The sequence below is a fragment of the Nerophis lumbriciformis genome, linkage group LG18 (genome assembly GCF_033978685.3).
Source record: "Nerophis lumbriciformis linkage group LG18, RoL_Nlum_v2.1, whole genome shotgun sequence".
In the NCBI taxonomy this organism is placed as follows: Eukaryota; Metazoa; Chordata; class Actinopteri; order Syngnathiformes; family Syngnathidae; genus Nerophis; species Nerophis lumbriciformis.
The window spans coordinates 28566942-28589750 of record NC_084565.2 but is presented as its reverse complement, the minus strand read 5'-3'; the positions used below and the strand labels follow the sequence as shown (position 1 = coordinate 28589750).

The 22809-nt window shown below is 39.2% G+C and overlaps 1 protein-coding gene across 7 annotated transcripts in view; it reads right to left on the bottom strand.

Moving 5' to 3' along the window:
• rgl1 (ral guanine nucleotide dissociation stimulator-like 1) overlaps positions 1-22809 on the bottom strand; it is a 90035-nt gene that overhangs the window by 22476 nt on the left and 44750 nt on the right. Inside the window, exon 1 of one of the 7 annotated variants that reach the window (XM_061977968.1) lies at positions 8213-8696. The exons of the other annotated variants lie outside the window; for them this stretch is intronic. Coding sequence (XP_061833952.1) covers positions 8213-8257 — 45 coding nt within the window. The 5' untranslated portion in view covers positions 8258-8696. Of the gene's footprint in view, positions 1-8212; positions 8697-22809 lie in introns of those variants that run through there. 7 annotated transcript variants of the gene reach the window in all.

The window sequence follows — 22809 nt, the reverse complement described above, 5'->3', positions numbered from 1 at the left end:
TTTTATGCCTGACTACGAATAAATCGGCCAGGGTAGGAGACAATATGTCGAGCATTCCCCCAGGGATGTGTGCTCAGCCCTCTCCTATTAACTCTGCCCACACACACTGCCTCAAACCGTGTCATCAAATTCGTCAAAGACACAACAGTTAAGGGTCTCATTAAGGGTGGCGATGAAAAGAGGGCTGCAACAGTTAATCGATTAATTCGACTAGAAAAAAATATTTGATTTATATTCTGTTGCCTCAATTAATTGTTTAGTGATATAAAAATTGATCCAATCCAGACCGCATGCATTGCCCGGAACTTGAAATATGGGGACAGTTTCTGTATGGCCGCTGCAATAAAGCACACATACGAGCGGTGGTGTGTATGTGTCGTGATCTGTGTGGCGGCACACAGCAGATAGTTTTTTGTTCTGCCTCCATAATACCGTCCTACAATAGTAGTACCACAGAGACTGCACCATAACCTACCCCATCAGTCTGGTTTGGAAACTACTGTTGCACAGCGTCAGTCCCTGCACAGTATTATAGGAGCAGCACCCTGGCAGACATAGACACCAAGCGGCGACCCAGGAGCGCCAGCAAAATATTAAATGATTATTCCCATCCATCTCACCACCTCTTCATGGTTTGTGCCCTCTGCCAGACTCAGGAAGAGTTTTTTCTATGAAACCATCAGAACACTGATGTCAATCGCTGCCCAGCCCCTCATACTTCCCCCCCAAATACATTGAAAAACTATTCCAATTTACACTCCATCCATCCATCCAACCATTTTCTACCGATTGTCGGGGTCGCGGGGGGTGCTGGAGCCTATCTCAGCTGCATTCGGGCGGAAGGCGGGTATACACCCTGGACAAGTCGCCACCTCATCGCAGGGCCAACACAGATAAACAGACAATATTCACACTCACATTCACACACTAGGACCAATTTAGTGTTGCCAATCAACCTATCTCCAGGTGCATGTTTTTTTGGAGGTGGGAGGAAGCTGGAGTACCCCGAGGGAACCCACGCAGTCACGGGGAGAACATGCAAACTCCACACAGAAAGATCCGGAACCCGGGATTGAACTCAGGACCTTCTACCGTGCTGCCCCCAATTTACACTCATTTTATTTATTTATTCATATTAATTTGATCTAAAACCATTATATATATCACTGTTGCCCTGTCGTTGTTGCCCTAAATGCGCGGTGTAAGAGAAATTGAATTCACTGTGCGTAACATATGAGAATGACAAAGACATAAAACTTTCAACTAAATAATGAATTAACAAAGTTAGGATGGGTCAGGTTTGCACGCTAAAGTGCCCCAGCAAAATAATTGTATATTTTCAACACGGTTTTTTATTAGGTTTAAGCACAAAATAATTGTAAATTAATTGTTATTGTTAACTGTTATTTCACAAATTTTCTTTTCTTTGTTATAAAATAATGCCAAAAAAGCGAGCAAAAGTAAAACTATTTCCTCTACAGAACAACAGGACTACCGGTAAGTGGAAAATGGACCATTCCGACCCAAATACTTTTTTAGGTTTAGCTAGCAGGATAATGCATAAAATGCTTCACTGCTTTCCACTAAATTTTGTGGCAAGGAGAGGCAAGTACCTCAGAAGAACCCATTATTGTGTGGATTCAAGATGTATTTTCCCCTAATGCGTCACCCAATAATGCCTCAACCCTAATGACAAAGTTCTGATATATTGTTTAGGTGGGTATGTCAACATTGTTGTTTTCTTTCATTATTAATGCATACTGAAATAAGAAAAGCCAATTTGATGCGCATCCAAATTAGGACTGCTAGGCTTTGATTAAGGTCACACTCTAGAAGAATCTGAAGCTCTGCAACTAACTACATTAGCAAGGACAAAAGTGCTGTAAAGCATCCACAACGTTCCAACCCCCAACGCCGCAGCATGCGAGGCCAACGTCCCCCTCTCTCTCTCTCTTGCCTGCACTCCCTTTAATTCCCCATCCGTCTCTTTTACTGTGTTCCTGTCTCGGTGGAGGTGAAGCCGGAGCTGCACAACCTTCAGGGAGCGATGAAAGGTTGACGAGTAGAGACGGAATGTGTGCAGACTCCCAAATGAGCCCCCTATGCGACAGCTCTGCATCAGACTTTTATTGCAGTGCTCAGCTCGAAATTAACATACATGAGGACATTAAGGGTCAAATTGCACACCTCAAGGCACTTTTTGTACCCTTTTACAAACTCGGAACAACAATCTGTACCTCTGTTTTAACAAACAGTTACCTCAGAGTCCATTAACTAGCCCAAAAATACAGATTGTACCCCATTTCTAACAGTGTACGACTACCACTTACATGAAACAAAAATTGAGCTGTTTGGCCACAATATGTTTGGAGGAGGAAAGGTGAGGCCTTTAATCACAGGAACACCAATCCTACCGTCAAGCGGGGTGGTGGTAGTATTATGCTCTGGGCCTGTTTTGCTGCCAATGGAACTGGTGCTTTACAGAGAGTAAATGGGACAATGAAAAAGGAGGATTACCTCCAAATTCTTCAGGACAACCTAAAATCATCAGCCCGGAGGTTGGGTCTTGGGCGCAGTTGGGTGTTCCAACAGGACAATGACCCCAAACACACGTCAAAAGTGGTAAAGGAATGGCTAAATCAGGCTAGAATTAAGGTTTTAGAATGGCCTTCCCAAAGTCCTGACTTAAACGTATGGACAATGCTGAAGAAACAAGTCCATGTCAGAAAGCCAACAAAGTTAGCTGAACTGCACCAATTTTGTCAAGAGGAGTGGTCAAAAATTCAACCAGAAGCTTGTGGATGGCTACTAAAAGGGCCTTATTGCAGTGAAACTTGCCAAGGGACATGTAACCAAATATTAACATTGCTGTATGTATACTTTTGACCCGGCAGATTTGGTCACATTTTCAGTAGACCCATAATACATTCATAAAAGAACCAAACTTCATGAATGTTTTTTGTGACCAACAAGTATGTGCTCCAATCACTATCACAAAAAAATGGGCATGACAGCCATGACATTATGTTCTTTACAAGTGTATGTAAACTTTTGACCACGACTTACCATGAATTGATTAACGTGGACCCCGACTTAAACACGTTGAAAGACTTATTCGGGTGTTACCATTTAGTGGTCAATTGTACGGAATATGTACTGTACTGTGCAATCTACTAATAAAAGTTTCAATCAATCAATCAAAGACTATGTGCATCAAACCTCTTTCACACAAAGATCCTGCATTTGTTTGTCGGTGCATTTTACACAGACACTACCAAAGCGGGACAAGTGCGACACAGCATGCTGCAATCAGACGATTAGCTTCCAACACAAAAGGTCAGAAGAAGTGAGTCCCTACTGAGTTTCAAACTTCACACCCCAGTTCCAGGTTTCCAACTTTCCCTTTCACACAGTCCCCATTCCACCACTAATTCGCCTCTAAAATTTTGAAGAGCACTGACAGGGAATAGAAAGTCGAATCAACCTGATAATTTTTCAGCTTTTGGAGGTAATATCAGAAGGCGGAATGGTGGTGCCTGTGTGAAAGTGCAATACCTATTAGAGCTTCACGATTAATCGAAATCGAATAGACACAAAGGTTTTAATTAGTGCGGTAAATAAGGCATACTTGCCAACCCTCCCGGATTTTCCTGGAGACTCCCGAAATTCAGCGCCTCTCCCGAAAACCTCCCGGGACAAATTTTCTCCCGAAATTCAGGCACACAATATAAACAGCGCACTGCCCAATCACGTTATAACTGTAGAATGATGGAGGGCGGGTTCTTGGTTTCTTCTGTGGGTTAATTGTTAGGCAGTTTCATTAACGTCCTCCCAGCGCGGTAACAACACACAACAACAGCATTTCGTCGACCATAAAGCAGTTCGTCTGCCGTAAACAGCAATGTTGTGACACTCTTAAACAGGACAATACTGCCATCTAGTGCATTTGATGAAAGCACTTTTTGCGTACCACACAGCAATGCATCATCAGTGAGGGCGTTCAGCATGGTTAGAAAAATAGTGACAAATAGAACAAGGATGGACAATTCAACCCTTAACTCAACAATGAGTAGATGAGTGTTATGTGTGTGTATATGTGTAAATAAATGAACACTGAAATTCAAGTATTTATTTTATTTATATATATATATATATATATATATATATATATATATATATATATATATATATATATATATATATATATATATATATATATATATACATATATATATGAAATACTTGACTTGGTGAATCCTTGCTGTAAATATACTCCTCCCCTCTTAACCACGCCCCCCGTCCCCCACCTCCCGAAATCGGAGGTCTCAAGGTTGGCAAGTATGAAATAAGGCAAGAGGCTGAGGTTTTTTTTCCTCCGCCATCACCGCCATTTGATTGTTTAGCCTCGCATTCGTTCGTCTCTCGCGTCAAACAGGAAGAAAGACATCTTACTTTGTGCAAAGCTCTCAGCACCTCGGCGCATTTATTTAACAGTAGAATTAACTGAACAGAGTGGCCCCTCTTTTCACTCATTCCCAATCTTTGACTCGGCGAAGACTAAGCGCGGCAGCGCCGCTAACACCCTCATAGCAAAGAGAGCCTCACGACTCGCCAGTGAGAAGTGCCGCAAAGTAACACAAATTAGGAGGGAAAAAAAATAAGATTATAAAAGCCAACTATCCCATTGTGGGAATATCTCAGCTTCAAATCAGATGGGCAATATGAGCCCATCAACACAGACGAATGAGCGAAAATGCCATCATCACGTGATGGCAATAAACAAAAACACGTCCAACCTCATTTTTTCATCGGGGAAAAAAATTCACTTTAAAATGTAAAATCTATTAAGGTTACATTTTTAGTGACAGAAATTAGTCAATTTTATTTTTTGTTTATTTATTTAGGATAACAAATTATTTACCTTCCACTTACAATATAAAGGTAAACAATTATACAGTAATGAAAACTAATTGTTTACATCCTTTTAAATTAATACTTGCATTAATAATATATATAATGATTACATTACATAATAAACACTATAGTTTTTAACGATTATTTCTTCATTTTCAAAGCTCTGTGTCTGCATTTTTAACGGCGTGGCTCGGTTGGTAGAGCAGCCGTGCCAGCAACTTAAGGGTTCCTAGTTCAATCCCAAGCTTCCACCATCCTAGTCACGTCCGTTGTGTCCTTGGGCAAGACACTTCACTCTTGCTCCTGATGGGTCGTGGTTCGGGCCTTGCATGGAAGCTCCTGCCATCAGTGTGTGAATGTGTGTATGTGTGAATGGGTAAATGTGGAAATAGTATCAAAGCGCTTTGGATACCTTGAAGGTAGAAAAGCGCTATACAAGCATAACCCATTTATGTATATAATATAAAAATTGCAAATCGAATCGCAATCGCAGTTACAGAGAGAAAAATCGCAATTATGTTTTTTTCTCAAAATCCTTCAGCCCTTATTTTGTTGCGTTAAATGCAAGTATTTTATATGTATATTTGTCCCACATCTTATAGTGGTGTACAGACAGAGTTACAACAATGTCCCACTGGGTTCTGTGTTAAATGCACATACAATTGAAAGCAGCACATACTGTTATGGCTATAGTGTTGTAAATTTTGCAGGATGTCTAAATAAAATTAGCTTGATTCTACATCCACACCCAGAAAGTGTCCAGGTTCTTAGTAAGTTACTCGCGTCTTTCACACCGCTGGATTTTTTTCTGTTTGTCTTCTGTGTGAACAAAAATGGATGGGCTACCAGTGGGAGCCTAGAAATTTTCTGGCTTTCTGAAGTACCGTATTTTCCGGACTATAAACCGCTACTTTTTTCCAACGCTTTAAACCATGGAGTTTATACATTGTGGCTAATCTATGGATTTTTATCTGTGGATTTTTCAATAGCTTCTAAAGCGATAGCTAAATTATGGAATGTATTAAGCAAAGAAATCAAACAATGTACTAGAATGATCCACTTTAAAAACGGTTAAAACTCAAAGTGTTTACAAAGCACAAAGAAGAAGAATCCTGATAAACATCCATCCATTTTCTGCCACTTGTCCCGTTCGGGGTCACGGGGGGTGCTGGAGCCAATCTCAACATATTGAACATTATTAAAAAAAGAAGAACATCCTATTTATCTCAACAAGGATGAATAAAAACAACATTGACTTTTCTGTTTTGTTTGATCAACCCGTCTACTGCCATGTTACAGGCACCATTTGGAAACAATGAATGTATGTAAATAAACATTTACAACATCTTTGTATGTAAACATTTCATTTCACAGTGTAAAGGTATGTATTTGCGGCTTATAGTCTGGTGCTGCTAATGTATAAAAAAATATTTTTTCTACAAAAATGTAGTGGGTGCGGTTTATATATGTTAATCGTTTGTGCATTTCACACAGCTACCTGAATACTGCTATCTAAAAGATGCCTACATGCGCTCTGTTACTACCTCCAAGCCTGGAAAACCCCTGTGTCAACACCCCATTCCGGGAATCCCGGAACGACGGTTGTGTGAAAGCCCATACTCACACAGTCTACCATGCTATGTTGAAAACAGTTGTGGGGACTTTTCTGTGCCGTTCACACAGAAAACCCCTGCAAAAGAGACTGATTTTATGGCCAGTGCAACATGAGGCGAGTAAACTCACTGACACACAGTGGGGTCCATAAACAAACTGACGGGGGTGCGAATGAGTAACAACTCACACACAGAAAAACAAGGGCTGCCAACAGAGGGCTCAAAAGCTAGATTGAAATGCTGACACATCAACATGTGAAGACAAAAACAGAAGCGCCAGGGCCAGATCCAAACACCACGAATGCAACATGACGGCCAAGTCCTTAAACACACACGCACACGCACACTATGCAGCCACAGCTTGGACTACACGCATGCTTTTAAAGTCCAAAAGGGGGGTTAGAAAAAGGTCAAAGGGTGAAACCAAGCCACAACTATCCATCCATCCATCTTCTACCGCTTGTCCCTCTCGGGGTCACGGGGGATGCTGGAGCCTATCCCAGCTACAATTGGATGGAAGGCGGCATACACCAGGGACAAGTCTCCACCTCATACTATCCATCCATTTTCTACCGCTTGTCCCTTACGGGGTCGCTGGAGCCAATCCCAGCTGCACATTAGTCTGCACCAATAAACATATAGATTGGACAACGTCCCAAGCAGGCCTGTGTGTTTGTTGGGGGGGAAGGGGGGAGGCTCCCCACTTGTCTCCCCTTCTGCAGCTGCAATGAGTCATGCATGCACAGTCCCAAAACAATGGCTGGGGAGGTCCAGCCCGGCCCGGCCCGGCCCAGCTCGGCATGCATTTTGTCAAACAAGTTTGAATCCACTGCAAATCACTGCATTTCTTTAAAAAACGTAAATAATGAATGTCCGTTTTATCAACTGAGACTGAGCAGACGTAAACAAATGGCCTAGTGGTTGTTACCTCAACAGGAAGTAGAATGTATTTATGGATATGAGGGTGTAATCTGCCCCTTCTAAACAATAAGAGCCCCCTTTAGAAGTTGTCTTCTTCCTCTCTGTCGGTCTTATTGTTTAGTTGTTTATTTAGTATGTCATAGTCAGCTCCACATCATACGAGTACATGTACATGTACTCCATTGATAGTATATATCTGTATCATGAATCAATTTAAGTGGACCCCGACTTAAACAAGTTGAAAAACTTATTGGGGTGTTACCATTTAGTGGTCAATTGTACGGAATATGTACTTCACTGTGCAACCTACTAATAAAAGTCTCAATCAATCAGTCTTGTGCTCAATGACAATATTATTATTTCTCAAAAAAGAAAAGAAAATTGAATTAATGAAATAAAATCAAACATATCTCAAAAGGGTAATGGGAAGAAGTATAAACTTTTTGAATCCCCCTCTTTATGTACATAGTTACTTTAACTAATATCCAGTTTCCTCTGAACCACATTTTATCAAATTCACCTGGATCCACATAACTCAATAACTTTTACATGAAATAGTTGCACATCCATCATTAATATAAGGAGGAGGGAAGCAAATAGGGCAAGTTTGTGAAAAGGAACAACATAGAAAAGCTATCACAACATTAAAACCAGCCCCTCCCCCTCTTTATCCCCTACTTTCCCAAGCTTACGATCGCCCCCTTCCTCCTCATCCTTTCTCTCAAAGCTGCAGACAAAACTTATTTACTTGTTCTTTTTTTTACCATTTTAGTTTTCCAGGCGAACTTCATAGTGAGTCCTTCTCTCATGGTCCGGGGCCAGCATCAGAGTTGGCGTAAAGTCCCTCGACAAAATAGCGAAGATGGCGTCTTTAAAAAAATAAATTAAAAAAAAAGCAACCACTTCTTCTGCTTTATCGTCTTATTGTAAGATGTTGGTCTCCTTCTGCACCGGTGCACTAGTCAACACTAGATACTGCCGCTCTCCTTCTCCAGCTGTCAGTAAAGTCCGAGGCTCTTCTAGTGAATGAGCAAACTCCTCCTCCTCGCACTCCAAACATCAAGGCTGGTAACTCCTCCTCCTTTTTCCCTCCTGCGCCATCTTTGTGCCCCCTCACTTCAACCGAAGAGAGTCCCCGCTCTCTTGAAACCATTAAAAAGAGTTGTCGCAAAAACTGACAATGGTAACTAATGGTAGTTTTTAAAAAGCATATGTAATTTTTTTTTTAAAGTGAAAATTGTAACCCGGGCTTGAGGACTTCCGGAGAGGTGCAGCAATTTGAGAGAAAAATAAGAAAAGCTATAAGGCAGGGGTGTCAAACTTGTTTTCATTGAGGGCCACATCGCAGTTATGGTTGCCCTCAGAGGGCCGCTTTTAACAATGAGTAATATATGAATATACATGTATATTAGGGGTGTGGGAAAAAATCCATTCGAATTTGAATCGTGATTCTCACGTTGTGCGATTCAGAATCGATTCTCATTTTTAATTTTATTTTTAATTAATCAATAACAATGCAATCCAATTCCAAAACCAAACCCGACCCAGCAACACTCAGAACTGCAATAAACAGAGCAATTGAGAGGAGACACAAACACGACATAGAACAAACCAAAAGTAGTGAAACAAAAATGAATATTATCAACAACAGTATCAATATTAGTTACAATTTCAACATAGCAGTGATTAAAAATCCCTCATTGACATTATCATTAGACATTTATAAAAATAAAAAAAAATAGTGTCACAGTGGCTTACACTTGCATCGCATCTCATAAGCTTGACAACACACTGTGTCCAATATTTTCACAAAGATAAAATAAGTCATATTTTTGGTTCATTTAATAGTTAAAACAAATTTACATTATTGCAATCAGTTGATAAAACATTGTCCTTTACAATTATAAAAGCTTTTTACAAAAATCTACTACTCTGCTTGCATGTCAGCAGACTGGGGTAGATCCTGCTGAAATCCTATGTATTGAATGAATAGAGAATAGTTTTGAATCGGGAAAAAAATTATTTTTGAATCGAGACTCGTGTTGAATTGAAAAAATAAATAAATCGATTTTGAATCAAATCGTGACCCCAAGAATCGATATTGAATCGAATCATGGGACACCCAAAGATTCACAGCCCTAATGTATATATATATAATACATTAACAATATATTTTTTACATAAGCTGCAGAAAAAAATATTTGAATTTTACTTTAAAAACTGGCAGCTCGGTCACCAGAATTATACAGTAAAAGCAGTGTTGTTTTTTTTACAGCATATCAAATTTTTAAATAAATGGAATGGAAAAACAATACCACTGTTTTTAGCGGAAAATTCAAGCAACAGAGCTGCCAGTTTTTTGGTTTTGGATTTTAATGTTTTAGTGTCTTCCTGTATATGGAAAAAAACAGTACCAAAGTAGATTTTACGGTTAAAAATTCAGTCGGCGGAATTTAACCGTAAAATCTATTGTCAATTTTAGTCTACAATTTGATTGATAATTTGTTTTGAAATTATAAGTCAAGCAGATATTTAAGTACAGTATTTGTCTTTATTTTACCAAAAAATATTTTTGGAATACATGATCATTTAATATTTAGATTTTGATAATATTGAATTTTTAAAAAATGTGCAATTGCACGCAGTACATGATTTTTAATGTCAAAAGAAAAAGAACAAATATATTTACTGAAGCATATTATTTCCAGGCTGCTTGTTAAAAAAAAGCGTCAGAGTGTATCTCCGACTGTGTCTTTTTTTCTCCACTGCCGGAAATGAAAATATCATAACTTGTAGCTACAGCACAATTGCAAAAGCCACAACAAATAGAAATGCGACAACACACTGATAAAGCCGCAACACAACATGAAACCACAAAAGTGGAAGTGACAGCGGTGCATGTTACCGCGAAGCATCGACTCCTGGAACACAAGGAGAAGTCATTTGATGAGAAAGAAAGAAATAAAAGAGATGGATAAAGGGGGATATGAAAATTCGGAAGTGAGGGGCCAAAGCCATCAACAGGGATGGGGGAAAATACATCCTTCCGCACACCTGTGAAGTGTGTGAAGTGAATTATATTTATATAGCGTTTTTCTCTAGTGACTCAAAGTGATTTTACATAGTGAAACCCAATATCTAAGTTACATTTAAATCAGTGTGGGTGGCACACGGAGCAGGTGGGTAAAGTGTCTTGCCCAAGGACACAATGGCAGTGACTAGGATGGCGGAAGCGGGAATCGAACCTGGAACCCTCAAGTTGCTGGCACGGCTACTCTACCAACCGAGCTATACCGCCTCTGGGACGCTGTCCTTTAATGGTGATGCCAGGGCGGAGACCAGATACTGTAAGGCTGGGTCGGGAAACTAGCAGGTAAATAAATCTACTCTTAAAATGTTGGTTACTGTACTTTTATTGAAAATTGCTTAAATGTTTAAATTGTAAGGTTAAAATGTTTCCTCTTGTTAATTCAACCTAAAGTGTTGCTTTATCTAAATTCGATGTGAATGCATTGGCCATTAATTGTTGTTTACTTGCTTGTCTGTATCCATAATTCATCCATACATAATTACCTCAGGAAACTTCACCTGCCGTGTCCAGTATGCACTATTTATTTCACATTCACATCTATTCATTTGTTTTGCTAAAAAAATACTAAATAGATTTCAACTTATTGTATCGTTTCGTATTCGTATTGTATATGTAAAAATAATATCGTCCCTGAATCGTATCGGCAACCACGAATATTGAATAGAATCGGAACGTTGTCAAAACGAATCGCTACACCCCTAAGATAAATATATACCCCTAAGATATATATACCTACATACAGATAACACACGCACACACACACACACACACACACACACACACACACACACACACACACACACACACACACACACACACACACACACATATATATATATATATATATATATATATATATATATATATATATATATATATATATATATATATATATATATATATATATATACACATACACATACATACATACATACATACATACATATATATATATATATATATACATATATATATATATATATATATATATATACACATATACAGTACATGCCAAACGTTTGGACACACCTTCTCATTTAATGTGTTTTCTTTATTTTCATGACTATTTACATTGTAGATTGTCACTGAAGGCATCAAAACTATGAATGAACACATGTGGAGTTATGTACTTAACCAAAAAAGGTGAAATAACTGAAAACATGTTTTATATTCTAATTTCTTCAAAATAGCCACCCTTTGCTCTGATTACTGCTTCGCACACTCTTGGCATTATCTCGATGAGCTTCAAGAGGTGGTCACCTGAAATGGTTTTCACTTTACAGGTGTGCTTGAAGCTTGACATTCATAGTTTTGATACCTTCAGTAACAATCTACAATGTAAATAGTCATGAAAATAAAGAAAACACATTGAAATGAGAAGGTGTGTCCAAACTTTTGGCCTGTACTGTATATGTATATATATATATATATATATATATATATATATATATATATATATATATATATCGTTACTTTAGATGTCTGCCTTTGGCCCTCGACCAGATTCTTTTAGCCCAATGCGGCCCCCAAGTCAAAAAGTTTGGACACCCCTGACATAGAGCTTTGAACTGTACTGATGTTACTCTTCGCCCAAAGCTACCGACATATGTTGCTATAATTTCTCATCAAGTTCCTTTTCCTTGCTTTAATATTGAACTGAATTGTGTTTTGTGTTTGATATAGGTCACTACTAATAGTTGCTGAGAATAGTTGCAATAGTACACGACCGTAACTCTGTATCAGTCAACAAAAATTTGTAATTTACTGTATATTTCCAGGCAAATTTCCCAACAATACTTGATCAAGATGTAACATGTTCTTGCAGTCATGCCTGAGAATGATCAGCAAGTCTTGTGAGTGAAGCAGCTGTGGCCTGTAAGGCGTTGTGTGTTAGACAATACAAGGAAGGCGGTACATGGCGTCATCAGTGCTGTGTATTGTCAGTGCGTGGAGAATGGAGAATGGTCCGAGTGTGTGAGAAAGGCAGACGCTGTGCTCCTGCTGCGACATACAGTCAACACGGCCCACTGATGTGAATAAACGGGAAGATATGAATCAAACATTGGTCTTGTGGTGGCTTGTTCATTGGGGACAAAAGTTGTATTGTGGACAAATTGGGTTTGTAAGCGAGCACTGGTTTGTAAATTCATTCATTGACGACTCAGGTTAAGTACTCGACATAATCCATAAAACAAATGAAACAATGAAAGCATGATTGTATAACATTATCATTCTTGATATTGAATTCTGTATTCATTTTTAATTTGCTATTTATTTTTTACCCTGTCAAGCAGTTTCTTAGCATTAGGGTCGCGAGCGCATCTCGAGGGCCGCCAAAAAATATCTGTTTGATGTGGTCCGTATGGGCCACATCCGCACTCAGTTGTAATACAGTTTTCCACCACTTGTGGCAGTAATGAAAATAGCAAACCAACAGAAGAAGTCTGGTGGTACAGTCATAGAGAAGTTTCTTAAGTGCAAAAATTATGACCGATGTGGTGAAACTGTATTTTCATTTCCACTTAAATTTTGTTGACAGCTTATTTAAGAGATATATAGATATATATATATCCATCCATCCATTTTCTACCGCTTGTCCCTTTCGGGATCACAGGGGGTTCTGGAGCCTATCTCAGCTGATATATATTGTTATTAATTACTATTAATTTAGTTATGTTCATCCACTTAGCACTGTTAAACTGTAAGTAGGTTAAATACAATTTTTGAACATGATTAGAATCAAGAGTAAGATTATTAACTTAGTGTTAATATTTGAGAGGGTCCACAGGCCCTTCTGTAGTGGAAAGGTTGGGCCCAGAGGCCCAAAAGGTTAAAAACCCCTGCTGTAAAGTGTCTTTGAGTTTTTGAAAAGTGCTCTACGAATAATATGTACTATTATTATTATTATTACCTCATTGTCAAAAAATGAGTAATAAAAAATTAAACTTCCTTGACAGAAAAAGCAAAAAACAATAAAAAGATGATTTAATTAGAAAATGCTGAAAAGCCAAAGCTGAACCAAAATGCTAACAGTTAAAGTTGAGTTAAAGTTAAAGTACCAATGATCGTCACACACACACTAGGTGTGGTGAAATTTGTCCTCTGCATTTGACCCATCCCCTTGTTCACCCCCTGGGAGGTGAGGGGAGCAGTGGGCAGCAGCGGTGGCCGCGCCCGGGAATCATTTTTGGTGATTTAACCCCCAATTCCAACTCTTGATGCTGAGTGCCAAGCAGGGAGGTAATGGGTTCCATTTTTATAGTCATTGGTATGACTCGGCCGGGGTTTGAACTCACAACCTACCCATCTCAGGGCGGACACTCTAACCACTAGGCCACTGAGTGTTAGCCAGATAGCACCAAGTAGCAAAATATATGACTCTGGCTGTATACCTTAAAAATGTGTTTAAAAAAAAAGCTAGTATACAAATATGGTAATGTTAACATGCTAAAAGTAAACACGTGCACTAACAAAATACTTGACTTTGAAGCATATACCTGCAACACTGGCTAAAAGCTAGCATGGTCACTGTTAACATGCTAACATGCTACAGTTAGCACATGTTAGATAAAATATTTGACACAAAGATATACACCTGCAAATTGACATAAAAAACCCAACATGCGAGCAGTTAACATGCATGAAGTAACAAAATATTTGACTTTCAAGTATGTGTGACCTTGCTTTGTGCACTGGTGCACAGTCATTTTGGAAGAGGAAGGGGCCCGCTCCAAACTGTTCCCACAAGGTTGGGAGCAATGTTCCCTCCAATTTTTCATGTGTGTGAGCAAACGCACAAACACCCTGAGCATTCAGTGGAATACAGACGTGCACACTGTGGCCATACCAGCAGCACATTTGTCTGAAACCTGACATAACAATTTAAATGTCTTATCATTATAATCAAGTGACTAGTCAATTTCAAGAGATTATTTTCTAATATATGTGATTTAGCCCACTTAGATATTGTTTTTTTTTAATCAGCTATGCACTATAGCATGGGTGTCAAACTCTGGCCCGTGGGCCAAATTTGGCCCGCCGTGTAATTTCATTTGGCCCTTGAGGCAATATCAAATTAACATTAGAGCTGGCCCGCCGGTATTATACAGCGGCGGTGCCGCTGCAACACCGCATTCATCTCTACTACTCATACTTGCCAACCCTCCCGATTTTCCCGGGAGACTCTCAAATTACAGTGCCCCTCCCGAAAATCTCCCGGGGCAACCATTCTCCCGAATTTGTGATTGATCAACATTATTGGGGGCGTGCCTTAAAGGCACTGCCTTCAACGTCCTCTACAACCTGTCGTCACGTCAGCTTTTCCTCCATACAAACAGCGTGCCGGCCTAGTCACATATTACATGCAGCTTTTACACACACATAAGTGAATGCAAGCATACTTGATCAACAGCCATACAGGTCACACTGAGGGTGGCCGTATAAACAACTTAACACTTTAACAAATATGCGCCACACTGTGAACCCACACCAAACAAGAATGACAAACACATTTCGGGAGAACATCCGCACCGTAACACAACAGAAACACAAAATAACAAATACCCAGAACCCCTTGCAGCACTAACTCTTCCGGGACGCTACAATATACACCCCCCGCTACCTCCCACCAAGTTAATGTTGATATTTACCTTAGAAGGCTGCAAATAGAAAAGAGGCATTCAATTTTTTATTTAAATTTTATTTAATATACCATTGATGTTTTTTCGTTAGTTTTTTGAAAGTTGATTTTGCACTATTAAGTTATATAAGCGTTGCTTGTTCCATATTCAGTGTTAAAGCAAATCAGTGTAGCAAACTGAGCAATAATTAACGTTTTATTCATGAACTTTCTCTTGCTACTTCAAGGCTTAAATATTTGATTCATTCATTATTGTTATTTTATTTTCACATTTATTATTAACCTGTGGAAAAAGTTAATGTTGATATTTACCTCAGAAGGCTGCAAATAGAAAAGAGGCATTAAATTTTTATTTAAATTTTATTTGATATACCATTGATATTTTTTATTATTATTATTTGAAACTCGATTTTGCATGTCACTATAAAGTTATATAAACCTTGCTTGTTCAATATTCAATGCAAAACTTGTTTGGGTCCCTATTAAAAGGTTAATTTATTCAACCTTGGCCCGCGGCTTTGTTCAGTTTTACATTTTGGCCCACTCTGTATTTGAGTTTGACACCCCTGCACTATAGTATTTTATGCCTGGGTGGGGGTCCTGCTTTGGAAAGATTGTGTACCCCTTTCAGAGATCACATTTAGTTCCCCTTAAAACATTCACATGTTGCATGAGATGAAGTGTTTATTAACTTTCTGTCCGTAAAATAAATATTTGTATTAGCAATTATGTAGTCCTGTAACATAATTTCATGATTAATATCCAAAAAATAACATTCTTAACAAATGACAGTAGAATAAGCACACTGATTGAGGAGTCATAGTAAAACGACCTGAAATTTACACTTTACGTGTAGTGTTGGAGTTGTCCAACTTTTTGTGTGGCCATAAACGCACCAGTGGCTAATTGCCATAGTGTATGTGTTGGTGCAGGTGAGAGAGAGAGCAAGCGGCTGCTGTTGATATAACAGATGACAAAGAGTTGCTTTTGGCTTGGTTTGTACGGTAGACAACGACCAGTTTTGCTAGATAAAAGTATTTTACGCATTGTTTTGGTGTGGTTATGGCCGACAAACAATTTCGCTAAATAAAGGGACCGATGGAATTCCTGTCCTCCTTTAAGTGTCTCCACAGACGTTACAATAATTTAAGTGTTGACAAACATTGTTTTATCTGTTGTGGCCGCCTTTCGTCACCTGTTACTCACAGTTGCATTGCAAAATCATACAAAACAAACGATTTGTTTATTTTGTTTAGAGTGGGATTTGATTTTTTGCGCGGCATAGATTTGCTGTGCGCAGAGGACGCGTGAGCGGTGCGCACCTTAGAGGGAACGTTGGTTGGAAGCATGAATTGTCCAAAATGTTTTGGTATCCTGGAGTATTCAAAGTTCCTTTCACTAGAATTAAGGGGCCAAGCCCAACTCTAGGAGCAGGCTTTCTTCGACCAACATCAGTGTGGGACCTCACCAATGCTCTTTTGGAAGAATGGTCGAAAATTCCTATAAACACACTCCGCAACCTTGTGGACAGCCTTACCAGAAGAGTTAAAGCTGTAATAGCTGCAAAAGGTGGACTGATATCATATTGAACTATGGGTTAGGAATGGGATGGCACTTCAAGTTCATATGTGAGTCAAGGCAGGTGGCCAAATACTTTTGGCGATATAGTGTATATACATATATGTATAGATATATATGTATTTATTTATTTTTTTTTACTTGGAATGTCACGCGGGAACGCCCGATCTGGCACGCAGGCCGTAGTTTGAGGACTCCTGGTATAAACAAACAATGTCAGTGACATCATAAGTTTTTTGGTAGAGGACCAAAACAAACATGACTTGTTGGAGGAGCCATTGCTGTTCCAGAGTCATCAAAGTGGTCAGGAACCACACAGAAAACATTGAAGATTTTCATCCACTTCTGTGGGAGAGATGCTGCTTTTTATGCGTGTGTGCCTGACTGACACACCCATTAGGAACCCCCCACGTCACACTTAGCGTCACTGAGCCATCATACACACATACGAGGTCGTCACGTATGAAGGTGAGGTCACGTCACTGTGATATGGCGGCGTTCAGGTCTCACATCTAGCCCTGACTCAATTTCCCAGGCCGAGCTGCCCCGCTGTCCAATGAGGGCCTCAAGAGTTCTGGGAAGCCCACAGGGGCAGTGGGAAGGTTACGACCTTGCACGACCCCGAGCTCTGCCCCGAGGGGAACGGAGTGTCGCTCTCACAGCGGGAGTGATGTCATATCGCAGAGCAAACAAGGCGACGGGGCGAACGTGATGGACGAGCTGACGCGGATAACATCTTTCAACTTGACTTGTGTGAGATGTTCTGTCATTACAGGCAACAAAACACGTGCATGGGGGTTATTTGTTTTTGTTGGTCTTTTGTATTTTTAACAGCAATATCATGCTAGGTTAGCCTCTTTGCTGTCTTTGGTCATTGACTTTTTGTTTCATGAACTAGAACTAGGGTTGTCAAACAATGAAAATATTTATTTGCAATTAATTGCAGTTTGTTCAAATTTAATCACAATTAACCACGGATAGATAGATAACATTTTTAAAGTATGTAGTAAGTGTACTCTAGACCAGGGGTTCCCAAACTACGGCCTGCGGGCCAAATACGGCCCACCAGCATCCAAAATCCGGCTCGCGGGAACCATCCATCCATTTTCTACTGCTTGTCCCGTTCGGGACAAGTGGCCAGCTCATCACAGGGCCAACACAGATAGACAGACAACATTCACACTCACATTTAGTGTTGCCAATCAACCTATACCCAGGTGCATGTCTTTGTCCCAAGCTAAAAAAAAAAAAATAAAAAAAAAAATAAAAAGTTTTATTTTTTTAAATTATTATTTTTTAAAGTCTGTCTTTTCTAATCCATTTTCTACCGCTCGTTATTCTCGGTGTCTCCTAGCCACTCAGGCAAATCATATTGTCCAAAAATGCATTTTCCCATCGGTAATGTGACATAATCGGCAAAGTGCGCGCTCTTTCAGTCAATTAGTACGCAAGGAATATATACATATAAATATATATATATATATATATATATATGTATGTGTATATATATATATGTATATATATATATATATATATATATATGTATGTGTATATATATATATATATGTATGTGTATATATATATATATATATATATATATATATACATATATATATACCGTATTTTCCGCACTATTAGCCGCACCTAAAAACCACAAATTTACTCAAAAGCTGACAGTGCGGCTTTTAACCCGGTGCGCTTTATATATGGATTAATATTAAGATTCATTTTCATAAAGTTTCGGTCTCGCAACTACGGTAAACAGCCGCCATCTTTTTTCCCCGTAGAAGAGGAAGTGCTTCTTCTTCTACGCAAGCAACCGCCAAGGTAAGCACCCGCCCCCATAGAACAGGAAGCGCTTCTTCTTCTACTGTAAGCAACCACCCGCCCGCGTAGAAGAAGAAAAAGCGCGCGGATATTACCGTACGTTTCATTTCCTTTGTGTGTTTACATCTGTAAAGACCACAAAATGGCTCCTACTAAGCGACAGGGATCCGGTTCATGAAAAGACGCAATCTCTCCATCCGCACACGGATTACTATTTCACAGCAACTGCCTAAAGACTTTCAAGAAAAGCTGGCTACTTTCCGTGCATATTGTAAAAACAAGATAGCTGAAAAAAAGATCCGGCCAGAGAACATTATCAACATGGACGAGGTTCCACTGACTTTTGATATTCCTGTGAACCGCACTGTGGATACAACGGGAGCACGTACGGTGAATATTCGCACCACAGGGAATGAGAAGTCATCCTTCACTGTGGTTCTAGCTTGCCATGCTAATGGCCAGAAACTTCCACCCATGGTGATATTTAAAAGGAAGACCTTGCCAAAAGAGACCTTTCCAGCCGGCGTCATCATAAAAGCTAACTCGAAGGGATGGATGAAGAAAAGATGAGCGAGTGGTTAAGGTAAGTTTAAGTTTACGCGAAGAGGCCGGGTGGCTTTTTTCACGCAGCTCCGTCCATGTTGATATACGATTCCATGCGCGCCCACATCACGCTGGTTTTAATATATTATTAAAGTTTGACTGACCTATTTGACTGTTTTTTTGACATTCCTTTAGCGCAGTTAGATGCGGCTTACAACACGGGGCGGCTTATAGGTGGACAAAGTTTTGAAATATGCCGTTCATTGAAGGCGCGGCTTATAACCCAGGGCGCCTTATGGTGCGGAAAATACGGTATATATATATATACAGCCCGGCCCCCGTCCAAATTGTTTTAACCCAATGTGGCCTCCGAGTCAAAAAGTTTGGGGACCCCTGCCCTAGACAGATCATCCATCCATCCATTTTCTACAGCTTATTCCCTTTTGGGGTCGCGGGGGGCGCTGGGGCCTATCTCAGCTACAATCGGGCGGAAGGCGGGGTACACCCTGGACAAGTCGCCACCTCATCGCAGGGCCAACACAGATAGACAGACAACATTCACACTCACATTCACACACTAGGGCCAATTTAGTGTTGCCAATCAACCTATCCCCAGGTGTATGTCTTTGGAAGTGGGAGGAAGCCGGAGGACCCGGAGGGAACCCACGCAGTCACGGGGCGAACATGCAAACTCCACACAGAAAGATCCCGAGCCCGGGATTGAACCCAAGACTACTCAGGACCTTTGTATTGTGAGGCAGATGCACTAACCCCTCTTCCACCGTGCTGCCCCCTAGACAGATCATTTCCATGATTTTATTACCATGACAGGACAATTACTGTGTTTTAATGAAATGTTTTATAAACATTATGCTTTTTTAAACAGCTGTAGTGCGTTGGTGTCTTGCCAGAATTTGTACTCCTGTTGGAGGAGCACTTGCATTCGGGGGGGCTACATTGATTGATTGAAACTTTTATTAGTAGATTGCACAGTACAGTACACATTCCGTACAATTGACCACTAAATGGTAACACCCGAATAAGTTTTTCAACTTGTTTAAGTCGGGGTCCACTTTAATCAATTCATGGTAACATCATGGTAATATCATGTTTAGATACCAGTTTCATGCAATAATAACACAAAATGTGGATTGTTACAATCATCGTTTGATTGTCAAAGATGTTTGGTATTGAAATCTACCTGAGTAAATGCTTCTGATATTCTGTACATTACATGCTGCAGAAGATAATCGTATTCATATATCTGCATGACAATGTCTTAGCCTTCTCTATTAATTATCAAAATATACTATTCAGCCTGCTAAACCTTCTGTAATTGCAGAATATCAATCAAAACAGGTTATAAAAAATATACACTTTATTTCAATCTGCTAGAAAACATTAATCTATATAGAAATATCACAGATTACATTACAAAACAACTTTGACAAAGCATGATCCTAATGCAAGAGGATTTTTCAGTTTGGATTTGACGCTTTGCTTAGCGCTAGTGTGTGATTGGTATGAGATGAGGTGCATTGACATGTTTTGATGCCGTAAAAGTTTTCAAAAGGGAGTCTAGACTTCCTGCTTACCGCCTTTCTTTTCTGCTGAGCTTTTATCTCATCTTAGTAAGGCAGTTAGTAACATTGAATGTTATCGATGCACTCAACTGTAACCCAAACACGGAAGTAAAGTTCCACCTCTGTGCAAGCGGCAAAGCGCGCTAGTAGGCAGTTGCTACAGTGATGTAGTCTCACAGCAGTTCAAGATAAAGTGGTCTTGTCTTGTCGGGAGAACGACTTGCCATGACTTTGGATTTGAGGTTTCCATAATGTACCCCTTTTCTTTGTGCATTTATGCTCGCTATTTTCGAGCTTGTGGCTCAACAGTAACTGAACACCATTACATTTCCTCAAGCTATGGAACGGGCCGAGGGTCACAAAGGAGTCAGGACGTTAATCACGTGCTAAAAAAAAAGTGCTTGTAGTTAACGGGTTACTACAATATGAAAAAACATCTGATTTTAGTTTGTTTTTGTAGACTAGTGATTTTTATTTTTGTTTGATGAAATATTAAATAGAAATCAAACCCTTTTTTAAATCTAAAATAATGCTATTCGATAACAGTAGAAGAGAAAGTCAAACACAAATACAACTATACGGAGTAAATATTGAAAAAGTAAAAAACAACAACAATCTTTTGGGTGTAATAATAGATGATGAAATGAGCTGGAAATTTCATATAAAAATATACAACATAAGGTGGCAAGAGATACATCAATAATGAATAAAGCTAAATATGTACTGGATATAAAATCACTCCATAGTATTTACTGCTCGCCTGTGTTATATCTAAGTTATTGTGCAAAAATATGGGGAAACAACTACAAAAGTACACTTCATTCGCTAACAGTGTTACAAAAAAGGTCAGTTAGAATAATACATAATGTTGGATATAGAGAACATACAAACCCTTGATTTGATTTGGTGCATTTGCAAACAGCTAAAGTTATGTACAAAGCAAACTATAACCTGCTACCCAAAAATATAAATAATTATTCTCAAATAAATAAGAGAAATATAACCTTCAGGGAAATTTTAATTTGACACATTTGTATGCACGCACAACACTTAAGACCATTAGCTTATCAATATATGGAATTACATTATGGAATGGATTAAGCAAATAAGTAAAAAAAAAAAAAAAAACTACCGGTAATATGATTCAGTTGAAGAAGTTCAAACTTAAAGTGTTTACAAAGTACAAAGAAAAATAATCCTGTTTAACATTTTAAACTTCATTGAAAAATACGATACATCCATCCATCCATTTTCTACCGCTTATTCCCTTTTTGGGGTCGCGGGGGGCGCTGGAGCCTATCTCAGCTACAATCGGGCGGAAGGCGGGGTACACCCTGGACAAGTCGATACAGTATTTTTTATTCATCTCATTATGTTAATTTGAACTTATTTAACTGTTTATTTACAACGCTATTATTATTATTTATGGAGTTAAATTGTGTACAATTTGAGAACAGGAAGTGAATCAAATGTGTTCGTAATTGCTATAAAATGGAAAAGAGATAGCTTCTCTCTGCTTCTTCCTACTCCTTTTCGGACCTGTTGTAATGAGAAACTGGACATACAGTCGTGGTCAAAAGTTTACATACACTTGTAAAGAACATAATGTCATGGCTGTCTTGAGTTTCCAATAATTTCTACAACTCTTATTTTTTTGTGACAGAGTGATTGGAGCACATACTTGTTGGTAACAAAAACATTCATGAAGTTTGGTTCTTTTATGAATGTATTATGGGTCTACTGAAAATGTGACCAAATCTGATGGGTCAAAAGTATACATACAGCAATGTTAATATTTGGTTACATGTCCTTTGGCAAGTTTCACTGCAATAAGGTGCTTTTGGTAGCCATCCACAAGCTTCTGGTTGAATTTTTGGCCACACCTCTTGACAAAATCGGGGCAGTTCAGCTAAATTTGTTGGTTTTCTGACATGGACTTGTTTCTTCGGCATTGTCCACACGTTTAAGTCAGGACTTTGGGAAGGCTATTCTAAAACCTTATTTCTAGCCTGATTTAGCCATTCCTTTACCACTTTTGACGTGTGTTTGGGGTCATTTTCCTGTTGGAACACCCAACTGCGCCCAAGACCCAACCTCCGG